The sequence below is a fragment of the Pristis pectinata genome, chromosome 24, assembly GCF_009764475.1.
Source record: "Pristis pectinata isolate sPriPec2 chromosome 24, sPriPec2.1.pri, whole genome shotgun sequence".
NCBI lineage: Eukaryota > Metazoa > Chordata > Chondrichthyes > Rhinopristiformes > Pristidae > Pristis > Pristis pectinata.
Genome location: NC_067428.1, coordinates 23,168,722 through 23,194,448, shown reverse-complemented (window position 1 = coordinate 23,194,448; position 25,727 = coordinate 23,168,722). Strand labels below are relative to the sequence as shown.

Here is a 25,727-nt window from a genome sequence, read left to right as displayed (position 1 = left end):
TTAAAAATATAAAAATTTCAGCTCAAGTCTTGCTCCCATTTGAATGCCTTAGTGCTGATTTCATTTTCTGTAAAATAATTAAAAGTGTTATGGTCAATGCTTTTAATCCCCATGGCCAGCTGAAAGCAAGAATTATTTTTATCTAATTGGTTGCTTGGCCTGTTTAAAATGGTAGAACGACTGGTCCCTCGATGGTTTAAAAGCTATGATGGAATTGCAGAAATCAGAAGTCCAGAGATGGCTAAATCTTCCATGTTAATGACAAACACTGCTCCTTACCCAATGACTGCAAAAATCTAGGTCACTTCAAAAGCTTTAGTGAAATGCTTTGGTGCAGCTGAAGGATATGAAAGGACCTCTGCAAACACAAATTCAGGTGTAGATTAGTGGTAGCACTTTCTTCCTAGAGTCTGAAGTTTGTGGGTACACATCACACTCTGGAGGTGTAGCACATCATCTGTGGCAATACTCTCATGAGCAGCAAGAGATTGCTTAACTGTCAAAGACAGAGTCTTTTACCTAAAGTGTTAAACCTGTGTCTAGACATCTGCCCAATGTAGATGAACAAAAGATCTCATGAAATTATTGAAAGAGATCCAAGACATTGTCTGGGAAAATGTTTATTCCTTAATTAACACCATTAAATCCAGTCAATTAACTGTTTGTGGGTATGCATATTTGGCTTGCACCATTTTCCCCCAACCTACTTTTCATTAGCCCTATATTCTGAGGTGTTAACTAGAGGGGGTTTGGAAGGCATGTTTTGGGTTGAAGTTTGCTTAGTCCAAATAGCTCCTTGGTGGAAGCAGCTGAGTTTACAGAATATACTCCTGAACTTCAAAGCAAAGTTTAATATTAACATTCAGAATGAAAATGTTTTAATTTTGTAAAACTGCAGTGACGCTGCTACACAATCCACACCAATGGTCCGGGGAGAAACCCAGATAACATACCCAACACTAATAAAAATGATCTGACGTGCAGGGACAGGGACGGGGACGGGGGTGGGGGAAGACATGCCCACATCTACTGTATAATTTAATCACATTTGCTTTTATTGTAAGGCACCATAGATATTTCCTTACAGCACTAGCGAACTAATTTAATACACTTTTGTTTTATTTAAGACATAATAAATGTATTTTAACACCGCCACATTAAATCTTCAACACAATTTGCATACATAGTCATACAAACCATACTGGTGCAAATGCAGTACACAGCCTCTGCTGCACCAGTGGAAACAAATGGATTTTTAAAAGCAAAGTGTTTTTTTTAAAATTTTTTTATAAGCGATTTGAAGCTCTGAAGTCACAGCATCAGATGGATTACTTCAATAATTATAACCATTCTCCTAACTCCATTGTGAAAGAGGTTATGCATTATACTATGACATTCAGGAAGGTCTCTAAAACATTGGTTATCGCTGGGAGCCTTATTAACCCTTTGAGGACTGAGACAGCATGAAAATAAACAGTGGAGATTTTAAAATTTCTAAGATCAAATCCATCCCACAGAAATGAAAGCAATTATTGATCCCCAAAAATTTAGATCTTTTGTTTTAAAGTTTTCCTTAAAGAGGGATTTGATCGTAAATAGAATCCACTGTATAGAAAGTTTAAATTTGTAATTTATGCAAATACTGTGAAATTGAGCAATATTGCGGAGTTTTGTACTAATTCTAGTTGATAATATTCAGCATTAAAATTTTACAGAGAACAGCTTGTAAATAGGATGTGTATAAGAGCGGCAAAGCACTTTTGTACTTAAGGGGCCAACAGCTTCTCTTTCACACAATTGCCCCATTAAAATTGTACATTTCCCCATTATTACTAGTTTTTAAAATTTTCAGTGATTATTGGCTAACAATGCAGGTCAGGATATAGCCATTTTCCTTTGTCTAATCTGAGAGCACAGCACTGATATTGTACACCATTTCCAGGCAGATTGCTGGGATGGATGAGATGCACCAACCTGTACAAGCACACAGCTCTGTTTTAAACTAACTGCAGATTGCAGCATGATTATACATTACACTCGACTTAAATGAGCGAGGCAGTTAAGTGCATGTTACACGTTCAGTTCATTTCATTAAATAACAAAATTAAGTTAAAAGAAAGTGACCATAAGAGACCACATATTTACTAAATTTCATCTTAAAGCTGCAATAAATTTGATTTTTTAGGGTGCTTGCTCAATTGAGTGCAAGTTCCTTGTTTCTTCAAAAATACTTGTAACTGTTGACAAAAGCTGTGTCACTGACTGTGGAATTCAACCCTAATTCTGATGAGAGGTCATCGACCTAAAACATTAACTCTACTTCTGTCTCTCCAGACACTGCTTGACCTGCTGAGTATTTCCCATATCTTGTTTTTATCCTAGATTCAGTTGAATGCATTGAAAATCTGGAATATTCTGAGAACTATTGGCTAATCCCTGCTATTCAGGTTGCTAAGTGTGGAAACCTAGAGCTGGTCTCCAGCAGGTGTTAAGAGCGGGGTCAGTCTCATGTTTCTGGGTGGAGACCCTGCCAGAGTGAATATGCCCCAGGATCAATAGGCCACAATAGTTAGCTGCCCATTTTCTGATAGATCCAAGGTCTTTTGCATTTACTCTAGTTGTACAGAATCTATTCTTTCACTGGCATTGTGCCAAAATTTTTTAAAAATTAAATATCAGATGCAAGATAGGCAACGCTTGCCAAAAACTACAAGATGATTTTTGTTTTAAACAAAAGTGCCTAAAAAGTTTCACGTTTAAATGAAAAGGTGAGGAGAAAACGGGACTTTTTTGGTGAATTAGTGCTCAATTTTATTTTGAAAGCAGAAAGCAAGCATAATAGTAAATAGATTCCCTAGAACTTGCTTTTTCCTCATTTAAAATCTGAGTACATTGATGCCAGATCTTATGCCAGTGATTGCTGTTTATTCATTTAGGCCAACTCACCCAAGATCTCAATTCCGGTAAAGAAATTCAGGGCATATGACTATTGTAAATTAGCTTCCTGTCTGAATCTCCTCCCTGTGTAATGATCCAGAGGGAGTTTGTCCCACTAGGGAACAGGCCAAGATGCTCAAATACCAAGCCAGGCCTCCACATGACTCATGAGCACCAATTCCAATCCACCACTTCACCCACTACACTGATAATGTATGCAAGGGAAACTAATCCCAGTGAAAGGTAAAGCATTTATAACAGGCAAGGGAGATCTTTCACACAGGTGATAAAACTCAACTACAGCACTGATTCTAGTTTTACTAGATGTCAAAACAACTGTAGCCTCAATAAGTGAACACAGACCATGGCTTAAGCTGATTCAGAATACTCGCAAAAGTGCCTCAATATTTAAGGGTGCTCTTTCACTCCCTGTAATTTTACTGCACTCAGCTCAGCTGAGGTTTAACATCATTTTACTCAAAGAAAAGCTGATCCCCTGGCCCAAGGTTATGCGAATGCTACAGCCATTGATATGGCAACTCATGCACAATCCATGTGCACATCATGCAAAGTAAACAGGCAAATGGAACAGCTAAACAGAGAAAGCAGTACTTTGAGAGCGAAGGATCTGGAGTTGGACCGGTGGGTTTGGTGGAAAACTGTCACTTGCATTGACCTGTATAGCAGAAGCCCATCAGCTTGCACATGAAAACCAAAGACAAAAAAAAGTCAATACTACTCCAGACTGGAGAAGGTATTCACTAACTTTAACATGTTCAGCCATCCACTCTGAAATCTGCCTGCAACAAGTTCTCTGGTCTTTGCAAAGCAAAATTGCTTTACATCAACACAGCAAGACAAGACAGTTTAACTGCCCCCCTACTACAGATAAACTGATAACGTGAGGAAAACTACCACTTCCCCATTAGAGCTGAGTTTTACTTTAAACTTTACTCTGGAAAGAAAGTCATTTTAATGACTGAATGCTTAACATATGCTCTATAGAAAGTTACCATCTTTGGACGATTTTCTTCTAAGCACATATCGGGCCGTAAGTCGAGGGATACAAGCCAACTTTAAATGAATAATTGTATCTGGCACACCAGAGGAAGAGGGAGAGGTGGCCTAAAGCCAGCCAGCAGCAGTAGCATTGGAGCTGGTTTTAAATCATAAGCAAATAAAAGAACTGAAGAAATTCTCAGTGATCTAACATTTAAAGCTGTAGTATATACACAGTGTAGTTCAACACTTATTTCAATAAATTTTCTTATTTGGAAATCCATCAATAGCACAAGAAATTCCAATGTTATCCAAGTAAAATGCACTAGGATCCAATTCATGTCTTCTAATACAACCAAGGTCCTGCTAATCCACTTAAAAGTGACCTGTACAATAATATGCTCTCAGTAACCAGAATATATAGACAAGAACAAAATATACCATATTTACTCTAATAGAGGCCATACCTAACAAATACACACAAAAAGTCAACTTTGAACCCAATGGGAATGTGGAAGATTTATGATAATGGAAGCTGACTGTAGTCCTGTTTGGACGTGCAGGCAAGGTGATTTGTTGTTTTAGGGATTAGCATGGAACTTGTGTAGAAAGGCGAGTGTTAAATAAAAAGATTCTTTATCGTGACATTCTAGGATTCCATGTTACCAAAACTCTTTGATATCTTGGTTTTGGATGCAGGACGTTGTTTTGTGGGGGTGGGGCAGCGGAGGGGTGTCAGGTTCTGCAAGTTTTGTGCACATGGGAGGCAGAAATTGGATGTGTGGGGGATAGTTATAGAAGTTGGGATTGTCGAGGTTGAATGAGCAGGAACCCCATCCATCAGCTTGTTGTTAAAACTTTTCTCCCACTTCTCACCAAACGATAGACTTACAAATTTATTCACTGAAAAGCACAGGTGGTAAACTGATCTTGCCCCAGTGATCATTTGTAACACATAACCCTTAAGGTGTGCCTCAAAGCTCATCTGATCTTTGGCCATTTGCTCACTTCATGCATTATTGTTCTGTTGTCATCAACTTAAGATACTGGGGTTAATTTCCACCCTCTCTACCACAGACTTGGATGAGAGAAGGCTACCATTAATCAATTTTAAAAGCCTATTTGTTAAATTTATCATAATTCGGGCTAAAACCAACACAAATTATAAGCAACTACGGCTGTCATCAATCTGTGCCATGCTATGGAAACATTAGGAAGTGCCTCAGAACCAAAATTTTTCAGTGTTCCTTTGCAAAATTAATTCCATGCTCATTAGTTCATCCAATGGCCATTAGACAGAGGAGTCAGAGTCATTACTACTTCTTTTGGCTTGAAGTGGAACTGAACAGGGGTGGGGGGTAGAAAGAGAAGGGAAATCCCCATGTTATAAACAGTGAAGGACATTTAAAAGTCTACTGTCAACTTGAAGTGACAGCATCTCTGTTACAACATAACCAATCACAGGGCCAACTCAGTCTCAACTTATCCTCAACTCTCACTTCATGTACCCATTTCTTTGCTGCTATTCTGTTTACTGTGAATTAAAAAGGCAAACTGAAAACAAATATTCTCCACACCCACTTTCAACTGCTAACATCTTTTGGACAAGAGTACCAGTCCCTAGCAGGTTAACATTGGGCCTACTGCTGTTGACAATATTTAAGGTTAAATTCCAGAGGGCTCTTCATCGACAAGGTTTCCATAATTTTTCCCTCCCATTCCTCACCAGAGTAGCTTTCTGAAAAACCTGACTGCACAGCCACCAGCTCCTTCAACATTTTGCAAAGATTTAGAGGTTTCTTTAAAGCAGCCACCATTTTGTTTTAAGTTGACCTATATGGCTGCCACCATTTTGATGCCCATCTAACCAAACTCAAGCAAAATACAAGCACATTTACCACAGAGTTTTCTTACTAGATTTGGCACAATCTGAAATGAAATGCAATATATTCCTCTTTTCCATTTGGGAAAAAGCAGATGACAAAATAATTTAAGTGGTTATCTCTAACTTAAGCAAAAATCATTATGACTGTAGGCCAAAACGTCATGACGCAATGAAGAAAATTGCCCACAAGTAGCAAGAAGACAGTAAAACCTTTACAGATCTAGGGGAATACCAGATGACAAAAGATTTTGTTCAAGGTAACTTGTCTTATTGAAGCGTTGTTCACAGGCCATTTAAGAATGGATTCATTAGGACTGACCATCACTTCACCACAAATTTGGCAAATTTGCTTTGGTTTCTGAGAATGTAGTGAGCTGAACTTTTACAGGTCATTCCACAAAATTAATCACTTAACAACCCAATTTTGGAGACAACTAGTAGGAAAAGGCGAATTCCTGCAAAGCATGACTTCAATGGACTGGCTGAATCAGAAGCTTTTACCTTGGAAACGCTGAACACTAGAATGTCCGTTAGGTGGACAAGCCAATAAGTTAAGGCCTCGTCCGAGGCAACTTCAAATTTAGTGTGTATTCCTGCTTTGTTCATGCTAAAACAAAGTTGCTTTTAATAATATACTGTAGCTTTAAATAAGTTTTGTTCCCCTAAATAATAACATACACAGCACAAAATTGCCACCTCCGAGATATATACAGGCATTAAAACAAACACCAAAAGATCATTAAGGATGTTGTGTTGAATGATCCTCAAAAGTTCCTAATCCGGTTTCTGCACTCCCTCATCTCTCTGGTGATCACTATCGTGATGATTCTTGTCATCTTTCGTAGCGAGGTGGATCTGTGAGCCCAGGGCGCTGGATAACGCCAGTAGCCCAGCACTGGCACTGACCGACGGAATGACAGGAGGCTGCAGGCCAGCTGGAAGAGGAAGTGAGTGGGCACTGTGAGTCCATGGAGGTGAGACAGCTGCTGTGCCTGAAGCTGCTGCTGCAGAGAACACAAAGAAAAAGGTGATCAGAGCCTAAACAAGCACATTCTGGAGTGAGCAGGTCTTTCTCCAGCAGGCACACCTGAATGGTTATTTAACAGATAGATTATTACACCGAGCCTCGACAGGCACAATAGCAGATCAAGCACTCAATCCCACTGCTTGAAAACATATGGAATAAAGGATATCAGGGAATGAATCACAAGACACCAATCTATTTTGAGCAGCTCAGATAGCGTCTTATTACAAAGTGCAAAGCACTGGAGTTTTTTTTATAAAGCACTTGAACAAAGATTTGATTAGAAACTCTGCTATGTGTTACCCACCATGCTGAAAAGCTCCTACTGGACGAATTAAATTTGCCAATTTAAAAAAAAAATTTACCAATGCAAAAAAAACTGTTCTGGATTTGAGCTAAACTGAAACCCAACAGGTTGACATTGGCAGGATGAACATTAAACAGGCTTCTAATTGACTAATGACATTATTCACATAGTTTACATTTTAGACCACTTCCTCCAGATGGGCCACAATATATTTGGATTTTTTTAAAATAAAGAAACATAAACAGCCATTTCCCTGCCCTCAAACAGTGATGTACATAGATCCACACAAACAGTTCTCCCTCTGACCCCTGCCAAAATAAGCTGGATTGGAGCTCATCACTTCTTTCAGTTTTATCTGAACCATGTGGCAAAAACAACAGTGGACACAACTAACCACACTGTTGCTTTTGTGGAAACTGAATTTGATGGGACAAACCTTTGTTCTCCTTGTAGACAGAAGGAAACATCATTAAAACTCACTTACCCAAGTGTGTTGTAGGTACTAGGCATCTGTTTTAGCTTATGGTAAGGGGTTAAAAAGAGAAAGCCCTTTCTTCAGGGTCCCATTATACTACTGCCTCAGTTACTATTGGTTTATACTAACAAGCTTCACTGCATTTCATTACAATGTAGAATGAGGCCATTCGGCAGACCAAGTCCGCACTAGCTCCGAGAGAAATCCCATCAGGCCCATTCCCCCACTAATTTCCCTGCAATCTATTTCCTCAAGTTCCCGCCAGCTACCAACCCTCCACCCTCATTCTCCCATCCCTCACCCACGCTCCGGGTAATACACAGTGCTCAATTAACCTCCAACCTTTGAGGTGGGAGGAAACTGTAGCAGCTGGGGGTGGGAGGAGGGAGAAACCCACACGGTCAGAGGGAGAACGTGCAAAGAGCACTGCAGGTCATTGGAGCTATGAGGCAATGGGACTACCTGCTGCTTTGCTGTGCAATCCCCTAGGGCCACAACCCCAACAAACAGTTCTCTAACAAGGTGGGAAATGTAAGGCCTTTCAAAAAAAACTTAGCATCACAAAGCAGATTACAATTAATGAAGTACTTCCGGAAATGAAGTGACGGGTGGAATGAAAGAATGTTTTATGCATGTACAACTATGCCCACACATCCCTGGATGACACAGAGCCCTTTTTGGCACAAAATGAATGAACTGACAATACATTTCTCCTTTCAATTCAGGAAAAAGCAGATAACAAAATAATTTAAAATTATCATCTCCAATTTAAAAAATCTTCCTTTACTGAAATAGCTTCAAATTCAAGCTTTTGTCTGAGATGGCTGTGTATTAAGAAACCCCCCAGCAATTCTATGAATGCATAACCCTCTAATGTAACCGATCTCCTTCTGAGGCTGTAGGTATACCTGGATAACTGCATATCCCAGCAATATTGCTTCATTCCGTCACTGGAGAGCAAATGGGAAGACAACTGTAGCATTTAGCACCCGAGCACCCCACAAGGACAGACACAGCAAGCAGCAGATCAATTTAGATCCCCAGGGAATGGTTAATAAGGCAGCAGTGGCTGTGGGCCATTTCATCAAACACCATTTCCATAAACTGACCATCTCTTCAGTATTTCAGATCGATTGCAAATTGTGCACAGGGAATGCAACAAGGCATGGGCAGGAAGGACCATTATCTTTGGAAGTAAACAGAAGGGATGAGTGAGGGGCAGGACAGAAAGAAGGCTGTTCCCTTTTTCACAAAGTGTTAAATTGGTGTAATTTTCCCCAAGGGATTGAAGATGTTAACATGTAATCACTTGACAAATTAGTTTGGAAGACACTTACAAGACACGAATTAAAAGCCAGTCATCCACATGCAGTACCTGAAGGATCTGGGCCCAACCCAGTCTCTGGTGTTAGTTTACATCAGCCTGAATGTGATGGTTGGCTGTAAACTATTCCTGTAATGGAGGGCGGGGGGGGGGGGGGGGGGGGGGGTGGGGGAGGAAAGGAGGATACTAGGAATGGATTAAGTGAAATTCCCAATGGATGAGTAGGCATCAAAAGAAGGACAGAATGAGGCCTGGCTGCAATGTTTCCTCGTTGTGGGAGAGCTCCCCTATGGCCAGGTGTGGGTAATGGTGGTCACTTGGGCTGGGCACCAGATGACAGCTCCTCCTTACAGAAATGTTTACTTGCCTCAGGATATTGGAGCGAGAACATTAGGGCAGTGGCGGTGGTTGAAAGGGGCGGGAGGAAGGGAGAGTCAGAGTGTGGAGATTAACTTTAAGTGTCTTGCATTACTATGGTAACAGCTTCAGCCACTCAGAGGCTTCCTACAATTACTCTGGTTCTCAACCCTCCCTGTGGTATTGCACAGAGAGGGAGAGTGTGAGTACACACGAGGGAGTTTTGTGCAAAGAATAAAGCAGACATACCCTGATGACGGTATTAAGCTCTGGGGCAGTCACCTGCTTTGCACGCTCTATAGCCTGAACCACCTGCTGCTGATGCTGCAAGAAGAAAAAGACAAAGGCAGAAATGTAATCAGACCACAGACTGTCAAAACACTGCTTCTCAAACAGGAGAGATATTGAACACTAGTCGGCATTTTATAACATTCAGGCATTTGAAACAGAACTTGAGCTACCCATCACTGATGGATCTTTTATTGATGTTCCTACTTTAACAGTCAGTCAGACAGACAGAATTAAGATGTAGTTACCTCCTGAGATAAGAAAGGGATGACTTGAGCACAGATTCCATTCAATCTTTTGACAATTTCAGCCTACAAGAGAGAAAGGAAACATTCAGCTCATTTAAACACGTTTATGACTGCAGACCAATTGACTTTTGCAACAAGCCACAACTTAAAAAAATCAAGTGTTCTGTACTACTCCAATAAAGTTCCCACCCAGGGTGAGAAGCTACACTGCATTAACTCCAGTGACAGCCTTAATAGCAACAAGCACAACAAAGAAGTCTCCATTCTACCCCCAGAGATATAAATTGACATGACATTTCATAAGGAAAAGCAACAATGAACAGAGAGAGTGAGCCAAAGAAAGCAACAAGTAGTTTACTCCAACAGCGAGATGACCTTATAACCCATAAGCAGTTGATTGAAGCCTTTACCACTACTGGGATCAACTATTTATTGACACTTGCAAAACCATTTAAAAGTACAAATCTGGAGCTGTCAAATCTTAACTCATTTGGGTTTTAAATTCTGACCTACTCCAAATCTCCAAAATAAAAATTCCACCTCCCACTAAGTTCACAATCACTAAATAATTCAAAATGAAATGGTTAAACTTTTTTTTGATGAGAACAGAGGAATTTTTCCCAGATTCAATATCTCATTTGTTAAAATTAATTTAGGAGTGTGATCTTCAACTCACTTATGCCTGCGATCACTGGTTGCAATATCACATCTGACCCTTATTACAGATAGTTTCAGACTACCTGCGATATACGCAAGTAAGGTTTCCGTGGCTGGAACAGTTGGGTGCATGAGGCATGGTAGTATCATGAGTGTCCCACCCCATCCTTCCCAACACATGCAGAATTAGATGCTCTGCTACACATTAGCAAGGCCAGTCCACAGGCTTGAGAGGTGGAAGGATGTGCAACCTTTTGACCAAAAAGGGAAGAGAAATTTAAGTGGCCAATTAGTAACAAAAACTTCGACATTAAATCTCCACACAAACTCCAGCACAGAGTAACCAAGAGGATAGATGGGGTAGGGCAGAGGACATTGTCACTTTGGACTTCAGCAAAGCTTTGACAAGGCCCCGCAAGGCAGGCTGGTCTAGAAGGGTTAGATTGCATGTGATAGAGATAGCTAATTGGATTCATAATTGGCTCCATGGTGGTTGAAGGTTGTTTCTCAGACTGGAGGCCAGTGACTAGTGGTGCATCATAGGGATTGGTGCTGGGACCTTTGTTGTTTGTAATTTATATGAGCTATTTGGATGTACCTGTACAAGTGTTAGTAAGTCTGCAGATGATACTAAAATAGGTGGTATCATAGACAATGAAGAAAGTTATCAAATATTACAGGGGAATCTTGATCAGGCAAGTGGGCCGAGGATTGGCAAATGGCTTTTAATTCAGACAAGTACAAAGTGTTGTGTTTTGGGAACTCTAACCAGGGCAGGACTTGTACAGTGAATGGTCAGGCCCTGGGAATGTTGTGGAACAGAGGGACTTCGGAATATCAGTACATAGTTCACTGAAAGCGGCATTGCAGGTAAACTGTGGTGAAGGCAACCTTTGGCACACTGGCCTTCATTAGTCAGGGTAGAGTATAGGAATTGGAAAGTTATGTTGCAGTTGTACAAGATGTTGGTGAGACCACATTTGGAGTATTGTGTACAGTTTTGGTCCCCCGGTATAAGAAAGACCTCATTAAAATTGGAAAAGAGTGCAAAGATATGAGGATGCTGCCACATTTGAGGCCCTGAGTTACAGGGAGAGGTTGGGCAGGCTAGACTTTATTCCTTGGAATGTTGGAGATTGAGGGGTGACCTTATAGGAGGTGTACAAGGTCACGAGGGGTTATAGAAAAGGGTGAACGCAGTCTTTTCCCTAGGGAAGGGAAAGTTAAAAATGAGAGGGAATCTGTTTAAGATTTAAAAAGGGACCTTAGGGCCAACTTCTTCACACATACAAAGTGAACTGCCAGAGAAAGTGGTTAAGGTAGGTATAATAACAAGATTAAAAAGACATTTGGAATAAGTACATGGATAGCAAGAGTTCAGAGGGATACAAGACAAATGCGGGCAAATGGGACTAGCTTGGTGGGCACCATGGTCGGCATGAAACAAGTTGGGGTGAAGGGCCTATTTTCATAAAGTATTACTCTGATTCTAACAATAACCCTGGAATAACACAGAGCTGGAAGGAATGGCAAGGGCTTCATGTTATCATCTGATGCAGTTGGTTACAAACTCAGTATACTCAGTGCTGAGAAACATAGTCAAAAGGTACACTGTAGTGAAGTTAAGCCAATCCCACTAAATGTTTTGCCAATACACTTCTTGAGTGCTGCTCTGAATATATCATCACAAATTGCTCCCATTGCTACCAGCCCATGACAGACCTATAACCACCAGTACTTCACCCCACTGCTATATCTTTTAAAAAAGCTCTCTCCAGAGACAAGCCATGCTGTAAAGGACAAAATCTATTCAGATAATTGTACAGCTGGTGTTTTTTCCACAGCTCCAATGCACGTAGCACAAATACTGCAGCAGGACATTAGACTTCACTCAACTACCGGTGATGCTGAGTATATCCAAGCAAATAAACAGCAAGACAAAATGAGACCATGAACAATTTAATTCACCTTTTTAACCATACTGCTGGATGCATAATTCAATAACTTTCATTTGACAAAAAACACCCTTAAGACCTTCACAGAGCCACCAACAGAATTTAACCACTTATTTTGCAATACAAATGTTAGGTCAGATAACTAAAAGTTCCATTTAAAAGAATCTCTGAAGAATGCAACTGGTAGTTAAATCGAAGACCCAATTCAATCATTGATCTGGGTCTCTCTAATGACCTTGTAGCAAATGCATTGATGCTACATGGGGTCTGAATGACTTGAAGAGTTTCAAAAGGAGGAAAGATATGGACTCCCCAATACATCACAGAATTGTTGCCCAATGAGAGAATTTCTTGCAAACCAACAGCAATCAACTGTTATTAATTGACCATATGTGGCAAGGAAATACAAATTGGCAAAAAAAATCCTTGAGGACCAAGGGATCCAAATGCCTATTCCACCCAGCTATGCTAACGCATCTTGAATCCAAACATAGAAGCATGGAAATAGGAATCTGCTAATCAGCCCTATTCCACCACTGAAGATGAGCAATCCATCACAGCACTCTGTTTCTACCTTCCCCCTATAACCACTGGATCCCTTTAGAATGAAGAAATATATCCAAGTTCATCCATTCTCCTCTTTACCACAACTACAACTCCATACTGGGGCTGTGCTACACAAGCAAAATTCAGCAGGAGAAAGTAAACTTAAGCTCATCAAGACAGGCCATTGCCAGTTCTATTAACAGCAGTAGTTAGTGGCAGGCCACAGGATTACACGCTAAGTCAAAGCAAAAGGGTTTTCACCGTTAGAGTGACTGAACCAACAAAAATTGTACGAAAGATGAGAGGACACCTATATTAACATTGCCATCTCTGAAATTCAATACAACATGGAATTCTTTCTCACCCACCCACAGAGAAAAGGTGGGCAGTTTAATTTAATGAGCAAGCTGATACAGTTGATCAATTATATTATACATCAATATGCAAGTGTGGCTTTAGGCACAGCTGGTGCAGAACATAAACTGACACACACACACACACACACACACACACACAAAAAAAACGCTGAGCTCGAGGTCTTTGGGGAGCTAGGTGTAGTTTATTAAAGTCAGTCCACTTTAGGATTCTGCTGTAATCAGCAAGGAAATAAATTGGGATGGCAGGCTAATTGATGCTTCTATATTATTAATGGAGTTCCTCACAGGAAGCCGGCATTGTCAGAAAGATTCTTTTTCCATTGCAATATGCAAAGAAACAGCATTTGATTTTTTTTTAAGAAGTGCAACAATTTCAGCCTCTCAGCACATTTAAAAATAAACAACAAAATCTAACTGGTAGTCAACCAAGAGGGCACCATTCATTTGTTGTGAACTGATTATCTGAATGGATGCCACAAATCACAGAAACCCTCATCAACTACAGAAAGGGACATCAGTAATCTTAACCAACTTGTGTCATTAACTACAGGCAAGCAGTTCCCAATCATTTGTATATTTAACAACAACAAATCTGGTTGGGTGTTGAACTCAGCTATCACACGGTCTATCTGGCCCAACCCAATCCCAGCCATCGACAAGAGCAAAATCTTATCCCATCTCTCAATTTATTTGAAGTTCCTCAGTTTGTTGCTCCTGGATTTTCCATTTATGAGACTGGAACCACCTAATGCAAACAATGAAAACTATCATTGTAAAACTTTTTCCCCTAGTTTGGCTGAGGAACAACAAAGATGTCCACACAAGCAGAAAGATCACAAGATAAAGTTCTAAATCTGAAGTTGGTTACAAGTGTAGTTATAGGACATCCTATGCACCACATTCAAAGGTTTCAGCAATGCAAAATACTGGGTGAAGGTATAGCCAGTTGTGTCTGGTCAGCATTGCACAAGGTGGGAGACTAGTAGAAGTTATCCCACCCATCACAGTACATTTGCAAGCACTTTGATGTTACGAGCAAAAAGTCTTATTTAATTGTGAAGTGCCTTAAATACAAACTCTGGTGTGGATAAATATTGCAGCCTGTTCTGTACAGTGATGCCTGAAAACTAGTAAATACATGACCAGCAGATCTGCTTTCCATTCCATCATATTGGTTGATTTTGGCCAAAACATTGGATGCTTGTCCATTACTTCTTCGAATGTGTTACATGGTGTTATGTTCAAAACTTAGCACATAATCCAAGCCCACTCTCCAGTAATGCACTACAATATTTTGAATGACACATCCAAGTGCCTGTTTGCCCTATCAGGTAAATGCAAAAGATCTTGTGCATCAGATTCTCCTGGCAAACAATTAGCCAGATAAGATGAAATGATGCAGTCTGCCTCTTTGTTCTTTGTTGAAGCTTTCTGACAGCAATTTGGCAGCCATGCTTGCATGTTACAAATATGACTAGACTCCAAAAATACTCCATCGGACTTTCCAAGACCAAGGCTATCAGCTTTCCAAGTCAGAAGACCAAGAAAGTTCTTTTAAGATGCATTAAAAATAAAGCTCAAAGCTAAAAGCAATTCATTCCCCAAATTTAAAATTTTAGTGACATTTACAAAGCAGAGTACTTAATTTATAATAGTGCTCAACTTAAACTTTCATATTCCCAATCATATTGTTGATATAAAGGCATCTCTTCCATCCATTCCTGTGAACCATAGAACATTTCTTACAACAGAAAAATTAAAAGATGCAATGTAACAGGAAAAAAATTTGAAAGATTAAATAGAAATTGGAATTTAATGTGATTTTGTTATCATGATCAAGTGGCATATGTATTAGAATATTGTTCACTAACTCAATGTCTTGGCCCTCACCAATATTTAATATCATTTCAAACCCAAATGTAGTGACTTTGGGTAATCTGGAGACTTGTGTCAGGAGGGTTTAGCGTAAATGGACTGCAACACCACTCAAACATCTTACTGCATGTCAAGTGAATATTGTTAATTTCTTTTGCTTTGAAAACATTGGCTTATAGTTACACTCTCAAATGTAAAATAACACTTATTTTCTTCCCTTTCACAGATCTGGTTTGAAGGTATTCTACAAAACCTACTAATTAAGAATTTTTACCCCACCCTGACTTTGACAACAGAAACTCCTTCGTAAAACAGGTACTAAAATGCCAAGTATCTTCCCTGCCTGTTTTCTTTTTAAAATTAATTAGCAACCACACCTCTGTTCTCACCTTTCCAATTTTTCTCCAAAATCAGAACCTGTGATTCTATTTTTAAATTTTCTTTGCAACCAGTTTATAAAACAAAATGCAAGGAACTAGATGAAATACAGGCGTGCCAGGTCTCAATTAAACTCATGATATGCATGCAAGGAACAGCGAATTCTAATCACAAAAGAATCACAAACATAAGACGAGATGAGTTTTTTTAAAAAAAAGAAATGACCAGCATTTATAATATGTCCTTTTGCATTGCAAATTCCCAAAGGGCTTCACAGGAGCATAAGCAAACAAAACTTTGACAGGAGGCAGGTTATTATTTGAAATGTGCTGCCCAGAAACACGTTGGATACAAATTTAATAATAACCAAATGGGAACTGGATAAACTTCAGATAAAAATAAAATGCAGGGTTATGCAGAAACAGGGACTGAACTAATTGGCTAATTCTATCCAAAGAGCTATCACAGACATACCAGGTTGAATGTCCTCCTCCTGTGCTGCATCATTTACGCTTCTGGAAGGAAGGGATTCAGTTTGTTGATTTTTCATTTGTGATCTACAAGTGTCACTTACAAGGACAGTGATTACAATCCACACCCAAATATCTCAGAGGATGGTGATGAGCTGCAGCCGCTGTACGGGTGAAAATGTAGAGTGTTCCAGGATTTTGCACAGGGAGGGTTAAGGGATAAGTGATGCATTCCATGTCAGGATAGGTATGACTTAGCAAGGAACTTGCAGCAGGTGGCAGCTCCATGAGGCTGTTGCCCTTTTCCTTTCAGCTGGTGGAGGCTGTAGGTTGGGGGAAGTGCTACTCAGCAGCCTTGGGAAATTTTTCTGCAGTGTCTCCTGTAGATGGTACTGAACCACACGCAGTGCTCTAGCAGTAGTGAATATTTAGGGTAATGAATAAGCTACTAATACATAGTTAATAAATCATTCCATGGTACTCTCTCCCTGACTGACTACATCTGACATTGGGAACTACAGAAAATAACCCTGGAACCTAACCTTTCGGTTCAGCCAATTTATCCTAAACACGAGCAGCAGTTCCACATGCCTCCACATCTCCAAAAGTGCTTGTGCAGACAAAGAATTTTGCATACTTTCCCTACGGAAGGTACCCCAAATCCACCACTTTATATTAGATTTAATCTTGGAATTAAAATTTCAGGGAAGAAGAGAGGGTCTAATTAAGGAGTTTAACCCCAAATTCAAAAATGACAGCAAAATAGAGTTGTTTCAAATCTTAAAACTCATTTGCTATCAATAGATAGCCCTCTGAATAATGCGATGGGTGGGGCTGGGGGGTGGAGAATTGAGGCTTTTAGATTTTGGCTAAGGATCACAGAACAAGTTAAATCTCTCTCTTGGGTCTCCAAATCAATTAGACACAACCCCATTTCTTTCGTTCACGTTGACTGGCAATATCTCTCTGCTGCCCTTCAAATGAATGGTTTCTTTGGCATTTCCAAAGGCAGTTAATAGTCAACCACATTGCACTGGGTACAGAGTCTCATACAGACTACACTGGGCTAGAATAGCTGATTTCTTTGCTTGAAGAGCATTACGTATCTGTATTAGTCACATGCACATCAAAACACAGTGAAATGCATCTTTTTGCGTAGAGTATACCGGGGGCAGCCTGCAAGTGTCGCCACACTTCTGGTGCCGACATAGCATGCCCACAACTTCCTAACCCATACGTCTTTGGAATGTGGGAGGAAACTGGAGCACCCGTTAATACAACAGGTGGGTTTTTATAACGAACAAGCTCAAAGGGTTGAATGGTCTCCTCCTGTTCTTACGTTGGTCTTTTAGAGAAGAGCTTGAAATTAATTTCCTGGTGGTCACCCAGGTTGGTTGAGGTTACATGATAGAAGATGGGCTGATATCAGGATGTCTATATAATTCAGCTGGAGATGGTGCTAATCACCAATCTTTGTCCTTGTCCGGGACCCTCTCAGCATAATATTATTGAGAGATAAAGGAAGGTTGCAGCTGAGCTGATTTTATTTTCTTCCTCTCAAGGGTGGTTCACAAATGAAACTATTGAGATATATTATATGAATACACTAAACCGACAAGCAGAAAAAGTTCAGCTAGGCCTTGGAGCCTACCACCCCCCCCCCCCCCATAACAGATGGAGAAATCATGACCAGATGCTTACAACACCCACATTCCCCACCCCCTAAATCCTGGTTGATTAATGTGTACGCATCACTAGAACAGTGCCACTTCACAGGCACATTTTAAATAAGCACTTAATTGGGAAGAGAAAAACCACCAGAGCTTGAAACAGGGCTGCAGCACTCCAAGGGTTAATTTTCTTCTACCATGGAGCTGTCTGCTAATACCAGAGTAAGCAGAACAAAGAGCAGAGATTACAGGCAGATTAAGAGATCTGAATAATGGCCTGAAGACAGTTATTTGCTGAAGCGTCTTAATTTTATTTAGATACTTGGAAACTGGACCGATCCGACCACCGTTGCCATGACAACAAAAGCAGAGCCCGCAAATTGCTTTGCTAATCGCACCACTTATTTTGCAGACAGGCACTGAATTGCTCTTGCAGCCAGGACATCAGGACCTGATTGAATTAGCAGTTCCCTCAGTGATAATATGCTTTACTAAATCTCATTGATCTTCCAAGGTAGGCAGTAAGGATGTAATGATTACAGCCTTCTTGTAAACGATTAATCATGTGAGGTGATAGACTGGCGTGAACATTGCTGCTGCATTCGACCCCCGGAATAAATGGGCACATATTTTTTCTTTCCTCCGAATCTCCCTCCACACAGAAAGAGAGAGAAATTTCTTTTATTATTATCTCAATTCACTGGCCCCAATTCCTAAACTAAAAGGATTGATTGGCAGCACTACGATAGCCATTTACAGCACCAGTGGGTGTTTTTCTTCAGCACGACAAGTATGAATGTATAAAGTGTCTACACGGCATGCTCTGGAGGCCAAGGCCACTCAGTGACATCTCCACTGACAGTTTGAGGCGGCTTTTAATACTGCAGTCCAGATCGAAGGTCAATATTGCTCCTGCTCCCTGGAGTGTACTTACATTCAGTGTGCTCCGTGCGACAACAAACCAAGCATGAAGGGTCTTTGAGAACAGGGTAATGCTGCCTAGCAACTGTTATACATGTGGAGCAATTTTGCAAAGTGGAAAATCCCACAGACTATTTCTGCTAACTCTTCCAATTAGCATCACTGCTCCCCACAACACCCTCCTCCACCCAACTTGGCAACCTCAATGGTTTATCGTGGAATAGTTTAATGGGCAGCTGGTGCTCATCCAAAGCCCAGGCAATGGTAGGCACCAGTCCATTCAATCAACAGGAACACCACAGTTGAGGCTAAAACTGCTTTCGCTCTTTGTGGACTTTCTCAGCAGTTCCTCGTCCTTGCTTACAACTGCCACTTTTGCACAAATAAGAAATTTGATAATCCCCAGGACATGGGAGTGCTTAGACATTCCTTCTTTTTAAGAAAACAAATTGCCCACTGCTCAGTAGAAGTATCTGTTGTAGAAACCTTACTCATCTTTCTCCTCCCCGAATTTGGCCCAAGACTCCCAACAAGTCTCTTCCCACTTCACCTCATGCTGTTGGCATATCCTTGCTCCTTCATGTTTCTATTGAGTTTTGCTTAATCTAGGAGGTGCCAAGGCTAATTAAAGTACCCCTTGTGTGGCTGCAGGCACGACCTGACATAGGGCTGACAAGTTAGTTTCCTTTTCAAGCTCAGCTTTTCACTGCCTCACACAGATGAGCCCCTAGAGCTGTAGGCAAAGCATCACTGAAGTGGGCTTGACTGTACTGGCCTTCAGCTCATTTGTTTTAATCTCTCTAGACTGGTTTTCCTTTAATAGCGTTAGAGCACATTTACGTCAGCAAGCCACTTAGTTTCTCAGTGTAGAATAATTTTTCTGTATCGAGCTCTTGGGCTTGGGAGGGAATGGTATTGGCAGAGAATGAGAACAGACTCGAAATGCCCATTACCTAATCAATTGCATTCCTTATTTTTCTCTCTAAAACAGAATAAGTACAGCAACCATGTATTACAGAGTAAGTTCAAGTTCATAGTCATAGACATTTATGCTCCAGGATAAATGCCATGAATGTCAGCTTTCTGCAGCAGTGGCATAGTACATTACAAACATAAGTTGACATAGACTTAAATTAACAAATTATACACAACTTGCACAACAAAATTAAATTAAAATAAACATAACAATGTTAGTGCAAGTTGAGAGAAAGGAAGAAAGAAATAGTCCAAGATAGAATTAGGGTTTTTCAGGTCATTCAAGAACCTGATGGCAGTGGGGAAGAAGCTCGTTGAACCTTGAGGTGTGGGTCTTCAGGCTCCTGTATTGCCTACCTGATGGCAGCATCCAGAAGAGGACACGGCCTGGATGGTGGATGTCGCCTTCCTGTGACATTGCCTCTTACAGATGTCCTTGATGGTGGAAGAGCTGTACCTGTGATGGAATTGGCCAAGTCCACCACTCTTTGTAGCCTCGTATTCCTGTGCATTGGAGCTTCCATACCAGGCCATGATGCAACCAGTCAGAATGCTTTCCATTATACATCTGTAGAAGTTTGGCAGAGTCTTTGAGAACATGCCGAATCTCCTTACATTTCTAAGAAAGTGCACCTTCTTCATGATGGTATGTGCTGAGCCCAGGATAGATCAGAGATGTTGACAGCCAAGAACTTGTAGCTTCTTACCCTTTCCTCCACAGATCCCTCAGTGAGGACTGGTGGGTATTTGCCTGACTTTCCCATCCTAAAGTCCACAATCAGTTCCTTGATCTTGCTGACATTGAGCACAAGGTTGTTGTTACAACACCACTCGACTGGCTGACCTATCTCACTCCTGTACGTTTCCTCGTATCACCATCTGTGATACTGCCAACAACAGTGGTGTCATCAGCAAATTTTGTAGGTGGCGTTGGAGCTATGCTTAGCTACACAGTTGTTTTGGGGGGGGGGGATGGAGAGAGGGGGGAGGAGAGAGAGAGGGGGGGGAGGAGAGAGAGAGAGAGAGGGGGAGGAGAGAGAGAGAGAGAGAGAGGAGAGGGAGGAGAGAGAGAGAGAGAGAGGGGGGGGAGGAGAGAGAGAGAGAGAGAGAGGGGGGAGGAGAGAGAGAGAGAGAGAGGGGGGAGGAGAGAGAGAGAGAGGGGGGGGAGGAGAGAGAGAGAGAGGGGGGGGAGGGGAGAGAGAGAGAGAGAGAAGGAGAGAGAGAGGAGAGAGAGAGAGAGAGAGAGAGAGAAAACTAGTTCTGCCATTCGTAGGATCGAGCACATTAAGCACATCGGACTTCTGAATTTAATCATATGACAGGAGCTGGTTTGTATGTCTGGGTGTCCTTAATCTGAGCATTTATAACCTGGGGACAGCCTATACCTGGAATGAAGCCTGTGTCCCAGCTTCACTATAGATGGACCTCTCTGTCACCCTGACCCAACATCCACACAAAACTTCTTCCAAGGAGATAAGAGAAAACAGAAATACTGTCCCCTGATGAGAGTCAACCCAAGAGAACCAATACAGATTTAGTACTGAATCTTTTGACTTCCAGTCAATTGTGTATCAACTAGACTAAACCAGGTTTGCCATCAATATAGTCATCAACTCAGTGCTGTGTGTCCTTTCAAAGAGCTAATTAGTCAAACTCTCGTTTAATCCACACATACTGATTTTTTTCTTTTATAACCACATTTCTTTCTACTGATTGAAAGAAAATAACACATTCCATCTCTTTTGCCAATTATCTTAGTGTGATTGGAAGCAGTTTCTCCACAACTGAGTTATAATCATGTACACAGGAAGTCCCTGGATTACGAACGAGTTCCGTTTTTGAGTCTGTTCGTAAATTGAATTTGTATGCAAGTCGGAACAGTTACGTACAGTTCACATCTAGCGTCAATTAGTCAAATGTCTTAGTATATAGTATATATTTTACCTAAAACATCACAAATATAATGCAGTAATAATAACTAACTACAGTACAGTATTTATAATTATTTATTCAAGTTAAACAGACCCATTTCGACGGTTTTCATTAAGTTTCTTTTTTTATTTCGTGCGGGATACAGCGAGTTAAGGTTCAGTGGGTCATGGGTGATGTTAACCGAATGCGGAGCAGTTATTAGCATTTCTTTACTTTATCAAATGAGTAAGGGGAATCTTCAAAAACCAGCCCGGGTAAATGTCAGTGACTGGAATAAGCTGAGGTCTCTGGAAAATGCCGTGCTGTTCCAAAGGCAGAACTTCTGTGAAATGCAGCGATCCCTGAAGAAGCCACCACATTCGCCCAGTTACACCTGGATGAATTGTTTGGTCATTTTCATTAATTTGCTCATTTCTATGCTCCGCGCAGGAACGAGTGAGGGCCTGAACTGTACTAACCGCCCGTTCGGAGGTCGGTTCGTAAGTACGGGCGTTCGTAACCCAGGGACTTCTTGTATTCCAGAACACTGATTAAATTCTTCCCAGAATGAAACATCAGCTTTCCCATGTCTCCACTTACTGAAATCTCTTATCCCTAGGATGATTTATACAAATCCCACCTGCACTTTCCACAAAGCCTTCCATATGTGTGGTGTTCCAACTAGTGATTTATAAAAGACTCATCATGAAAGGACTTGGTTCAGGAGTGGAGGCAATAGGTTAATTATTGACAACTACTTCTTAGTCTAGGCAAGTGTCAAAATGTGGATGAGGATGTCAGAGAGACCAGGTTGCAGAGCTACAGGCAAGAGAAGGGGGAATGCAACTGATGGGATATGTCTGCTGGCCACTGGCATGGACCTGATAGGCCAAATGGTTTCCTACTGTGTCTTAAGTAAATAAGTAGGTTCAAAATCTTGCCATCATGAAGTTGATCTGCAGGGCAAACAGGAAACAGTTCAACTTGTACTGCCTGCATTCCACAATCAAGGTCACTACCAGTTCAGTACATAGATGACATTTGCAGATTTAGAGGCCCAGCTCCAAATCATTGCCACTAAAGCAACACAAGGGAATGGAAATTGCACAATTTCCACAAAACAAAAGGCCTTCTACCAACCTGGCCTCTAATTTCAAAAACAAACTTTATTCATAATATACATTAAAGAAAAACAAAGTGCAAAAACTTGTTACATTCTTGGTATCATTTGGTCAATACATTGTCGTGTTAACACCATTTTTCAAAAAAAAAGCACCATTGCCACTCATGTGGTCCCCTGGGGTGACACCATTTCAAGTCTGAGGGGCTTCCCCACCCAACTCAGCCCTTCCACGTGTGGTACCGGAAGGAGTAGAGACTGTGGTCCTTCCCTACTGAGCCCTTGTGTTGGTTGCACTGAGCTTGTGTGTTGGTTGTACCGAGCTTCAGTGCATCCCTGAGCACGTACTCCTGCAGCCTGGAATGTGCCAGTCGGCAGCTTTCCCCTACGGACATCTCGCTGTGCTGGAAGACCAATCAGTTTTGGCTAGACCAAAGAGAGTCTTCCACCGAGTTGATGATCTTCCAGTAGCACTTGAAGTCTGTCTTGGTGTGTGACCCTGGGAACAGCCCATAGATCAGGGAGTCCTTTGAAGCAGCTTCTTGGGATAAACCAAGGCAAGGAGCCTTGTCCTTCTCCATACTCTCTTGGCAAATCTAGTCTTCTACCAACCTGGCCTCTCCTGTACATCAATGCCCTGAGAATAAAGGTCATCACAAGGCCCTGAAAACATGGACCACTGCTTGTGCCTTGGGAGCCACTTCTTAATTAGGGTAGATACTGATCATGAAATTTACCAGTGCCCAGTGTACAAGCAGAGCCTCTGGACACATAAGTGTTTGACAACTGAGACCTCAGTCTTGGTGTGAAACTCATGATCTGCCAGGCAACATTGACTGCTGCCCTTCCATACGTCTGAGACATGGACCATACTACAGTAGGCAGTATGGGAAAGGTACTACCAATGCTACCTCCAAATCACCGGAAGGATAAACAAACCAATGTCAGCATCTCCTCCAGGTTACCATCCCAAGTGCAGAGGGCCTAACATGCAGGACATGTTGTCTGCATGCCTGATACAAAACAGACTCTTCCAAACTCTTTCATAGGGAGGTTAGCAGATGGACAGAGGAAAAGATTCATGGATTTTGCCAAATGCTCCTTGAAAAACAGTAACATCCACTTTCATCTGGGAATCACTGGCCCATGACTGCTCAAATTCAAGACAGAACATCCAGGGTGGTATCAAAGTCCATTCACTGGGAGCACACGAAAGCCAAGGCCAAACTGTGAAAGTAATTCACCACTTCTCAGACTAACCCACACACCTGCCCCACCAGTAGCAGAATCTGAAAATCCCACATTGCCCAATCTACCACCTCAGAACTGGAATGGAAGCAAGTCACCTTTGATCCAGAAGGAACACCTTTCAAGATCAAGTAAGCTTCGGCCGTATGAGATAGGGAACTATGAAGGCAGCAAGATTCTTCAACCAGACAATACATTTCAAAAACACTGATCAAACAAAATAACTTCAGCAGAGATGGTGCATTCACTTTTAAGTCTCAAAGCAGTATATTGTCCCAGTGCAATGCAATCTAAACCAATTCTACAAGTCAAAGGGTTGCAGAGAATATGCACACGCTCCATACAAAAATCAGGATGGATCCTGAGATGCTAGAGTCATGAGGCAGGAGATCTACCAGCTGCGTCACTGAGCTGCCACTTCCAACTCAGATGGTTGTGGTTTGAAGTTCAACTCCAGTGACCTGAATATGGTCAATCTTCAAGCAGTTCTGAAGCCACACTAAAAAGGGGCATCTTCTTTTCCATGAGCACGTCTTCCCTCATGTGTAAGGTCTTGTTACTATTCACCTCAGAGCAGATGAAGTCTCCATACACCTTGGGTAACATTAAACTCTCAAGCACCATTAGCAAAACAGTTTAATTTTTCATTGATCACATTGCTGTTTTGGGACTTTACTGAGTGCAAATTAGCTGCCATTTCCCTACATTACATCTGTGACTGCACTTCAAAAGTAATTCACTGACTGTGAAGCATTTTGAAACAGAGGTTATAAGCACTACTATATAAATGCAAATTCTCTTTCATTTAAAAACAAAATCACTTGCCCAGTAGGAGACATTCCAATTTTGATTTATTTGTGTGCGCGCATCAAGATCCATTTCACAGGCAGCGTCATCCTGGAGACAGTCTCCAACATCATGGGACAGCTGTGAGAGGATCAGAAGCTGTTCTGAGGGAATCTCTGAAACCAGCAGAGTCTGGGTGTCATCCATTAAAGATGAGCATTGCAAAGGCACAAGAGCTGGATACTGCAGGGTACTGTTACTTTTTCTGTCAAATTTCCCTCACATTCAAGTAACATGCAACTGCAAACATGTGACACAGGAGGCCATTTGGCCTATCAGTTTCATGCCAGCTCCTAGGGAAGCAATTGCATCAGGGTGGTGGTACAGGAGCCTGAAGACCCAAACTCACTGATTCAGGAACAGCTTCTTCCCCTCCACCATCAGATTTTCAAATGATCCATGAACATCACCTCACTATTCCTTTTTTTGGGGGGGGGGCACTATTTATTTCTGTAATTTATAGACTTTGTTGTTTTGCAGCAGCAATACAGTGCAAAGAAAGTTCACATCATATGTCAGTGATAATAAATCTGATTCTGATCCCATTCCCTGCTGTTTATGTCACTGTTTTCCTGCAGCTTCCTCACACATGCCCATCAACTCCCCTGTTGATTCTTTTTGCCATTAACCTACTCTGAAGGGTAATCTACAGTAATCAATTAATGTACTTGTGCTGAGAAATGAGAATAGTCCAAATAGTTTTGATTGGCTGGTATGGATGCAATGGTCACAGAACAGGCTGCTTGGCCACAGGCTTCTATGATTTGATCTGACTCAAACACTTTATCACACACCTCAAACAAGTACTCAAAGGAGTACTACAGAGTATGGCAAAGGTAGTATGTTCAAAATCCCTCAGACAGCTACAACTTCCATTTATATAGTACCTTAATAAGTATTCCCCCATACTTTTCACACAAGTGATTATCAGGCA

At 41.3% G+C, this 25,727-nt stretch overlaps 1 protein-coding gene across 1 annotated transcript in view; it reads right to left on the bottom strand.

The window, feature by feature from the left end:
• Positions 1–1,034: 1,034 nt before the first annotated feature.
• The window catches only part of LOC127582501 (TLE family member 5-like), a 106,769-nt gene continuing 82,076 nt past the window's right edge, over positions 1,035–25,727 (bottom strand). The window contains 4 exon segments of the mRNA XM_052037810.1: positions 1,035–6,769; positions 6,772–6,825; positions 9,558–9,632; positions 9,845–9,907. Of these exon segments, the coding sequence (XP_051893770.1) occupies positions 6,596–6,769; positions 6,772–6,825; positions 9,558–9,632; positions 9,845–9,907 (366 nt within the window). The 3' untranslated portion in view covers positions 1,035–6,595.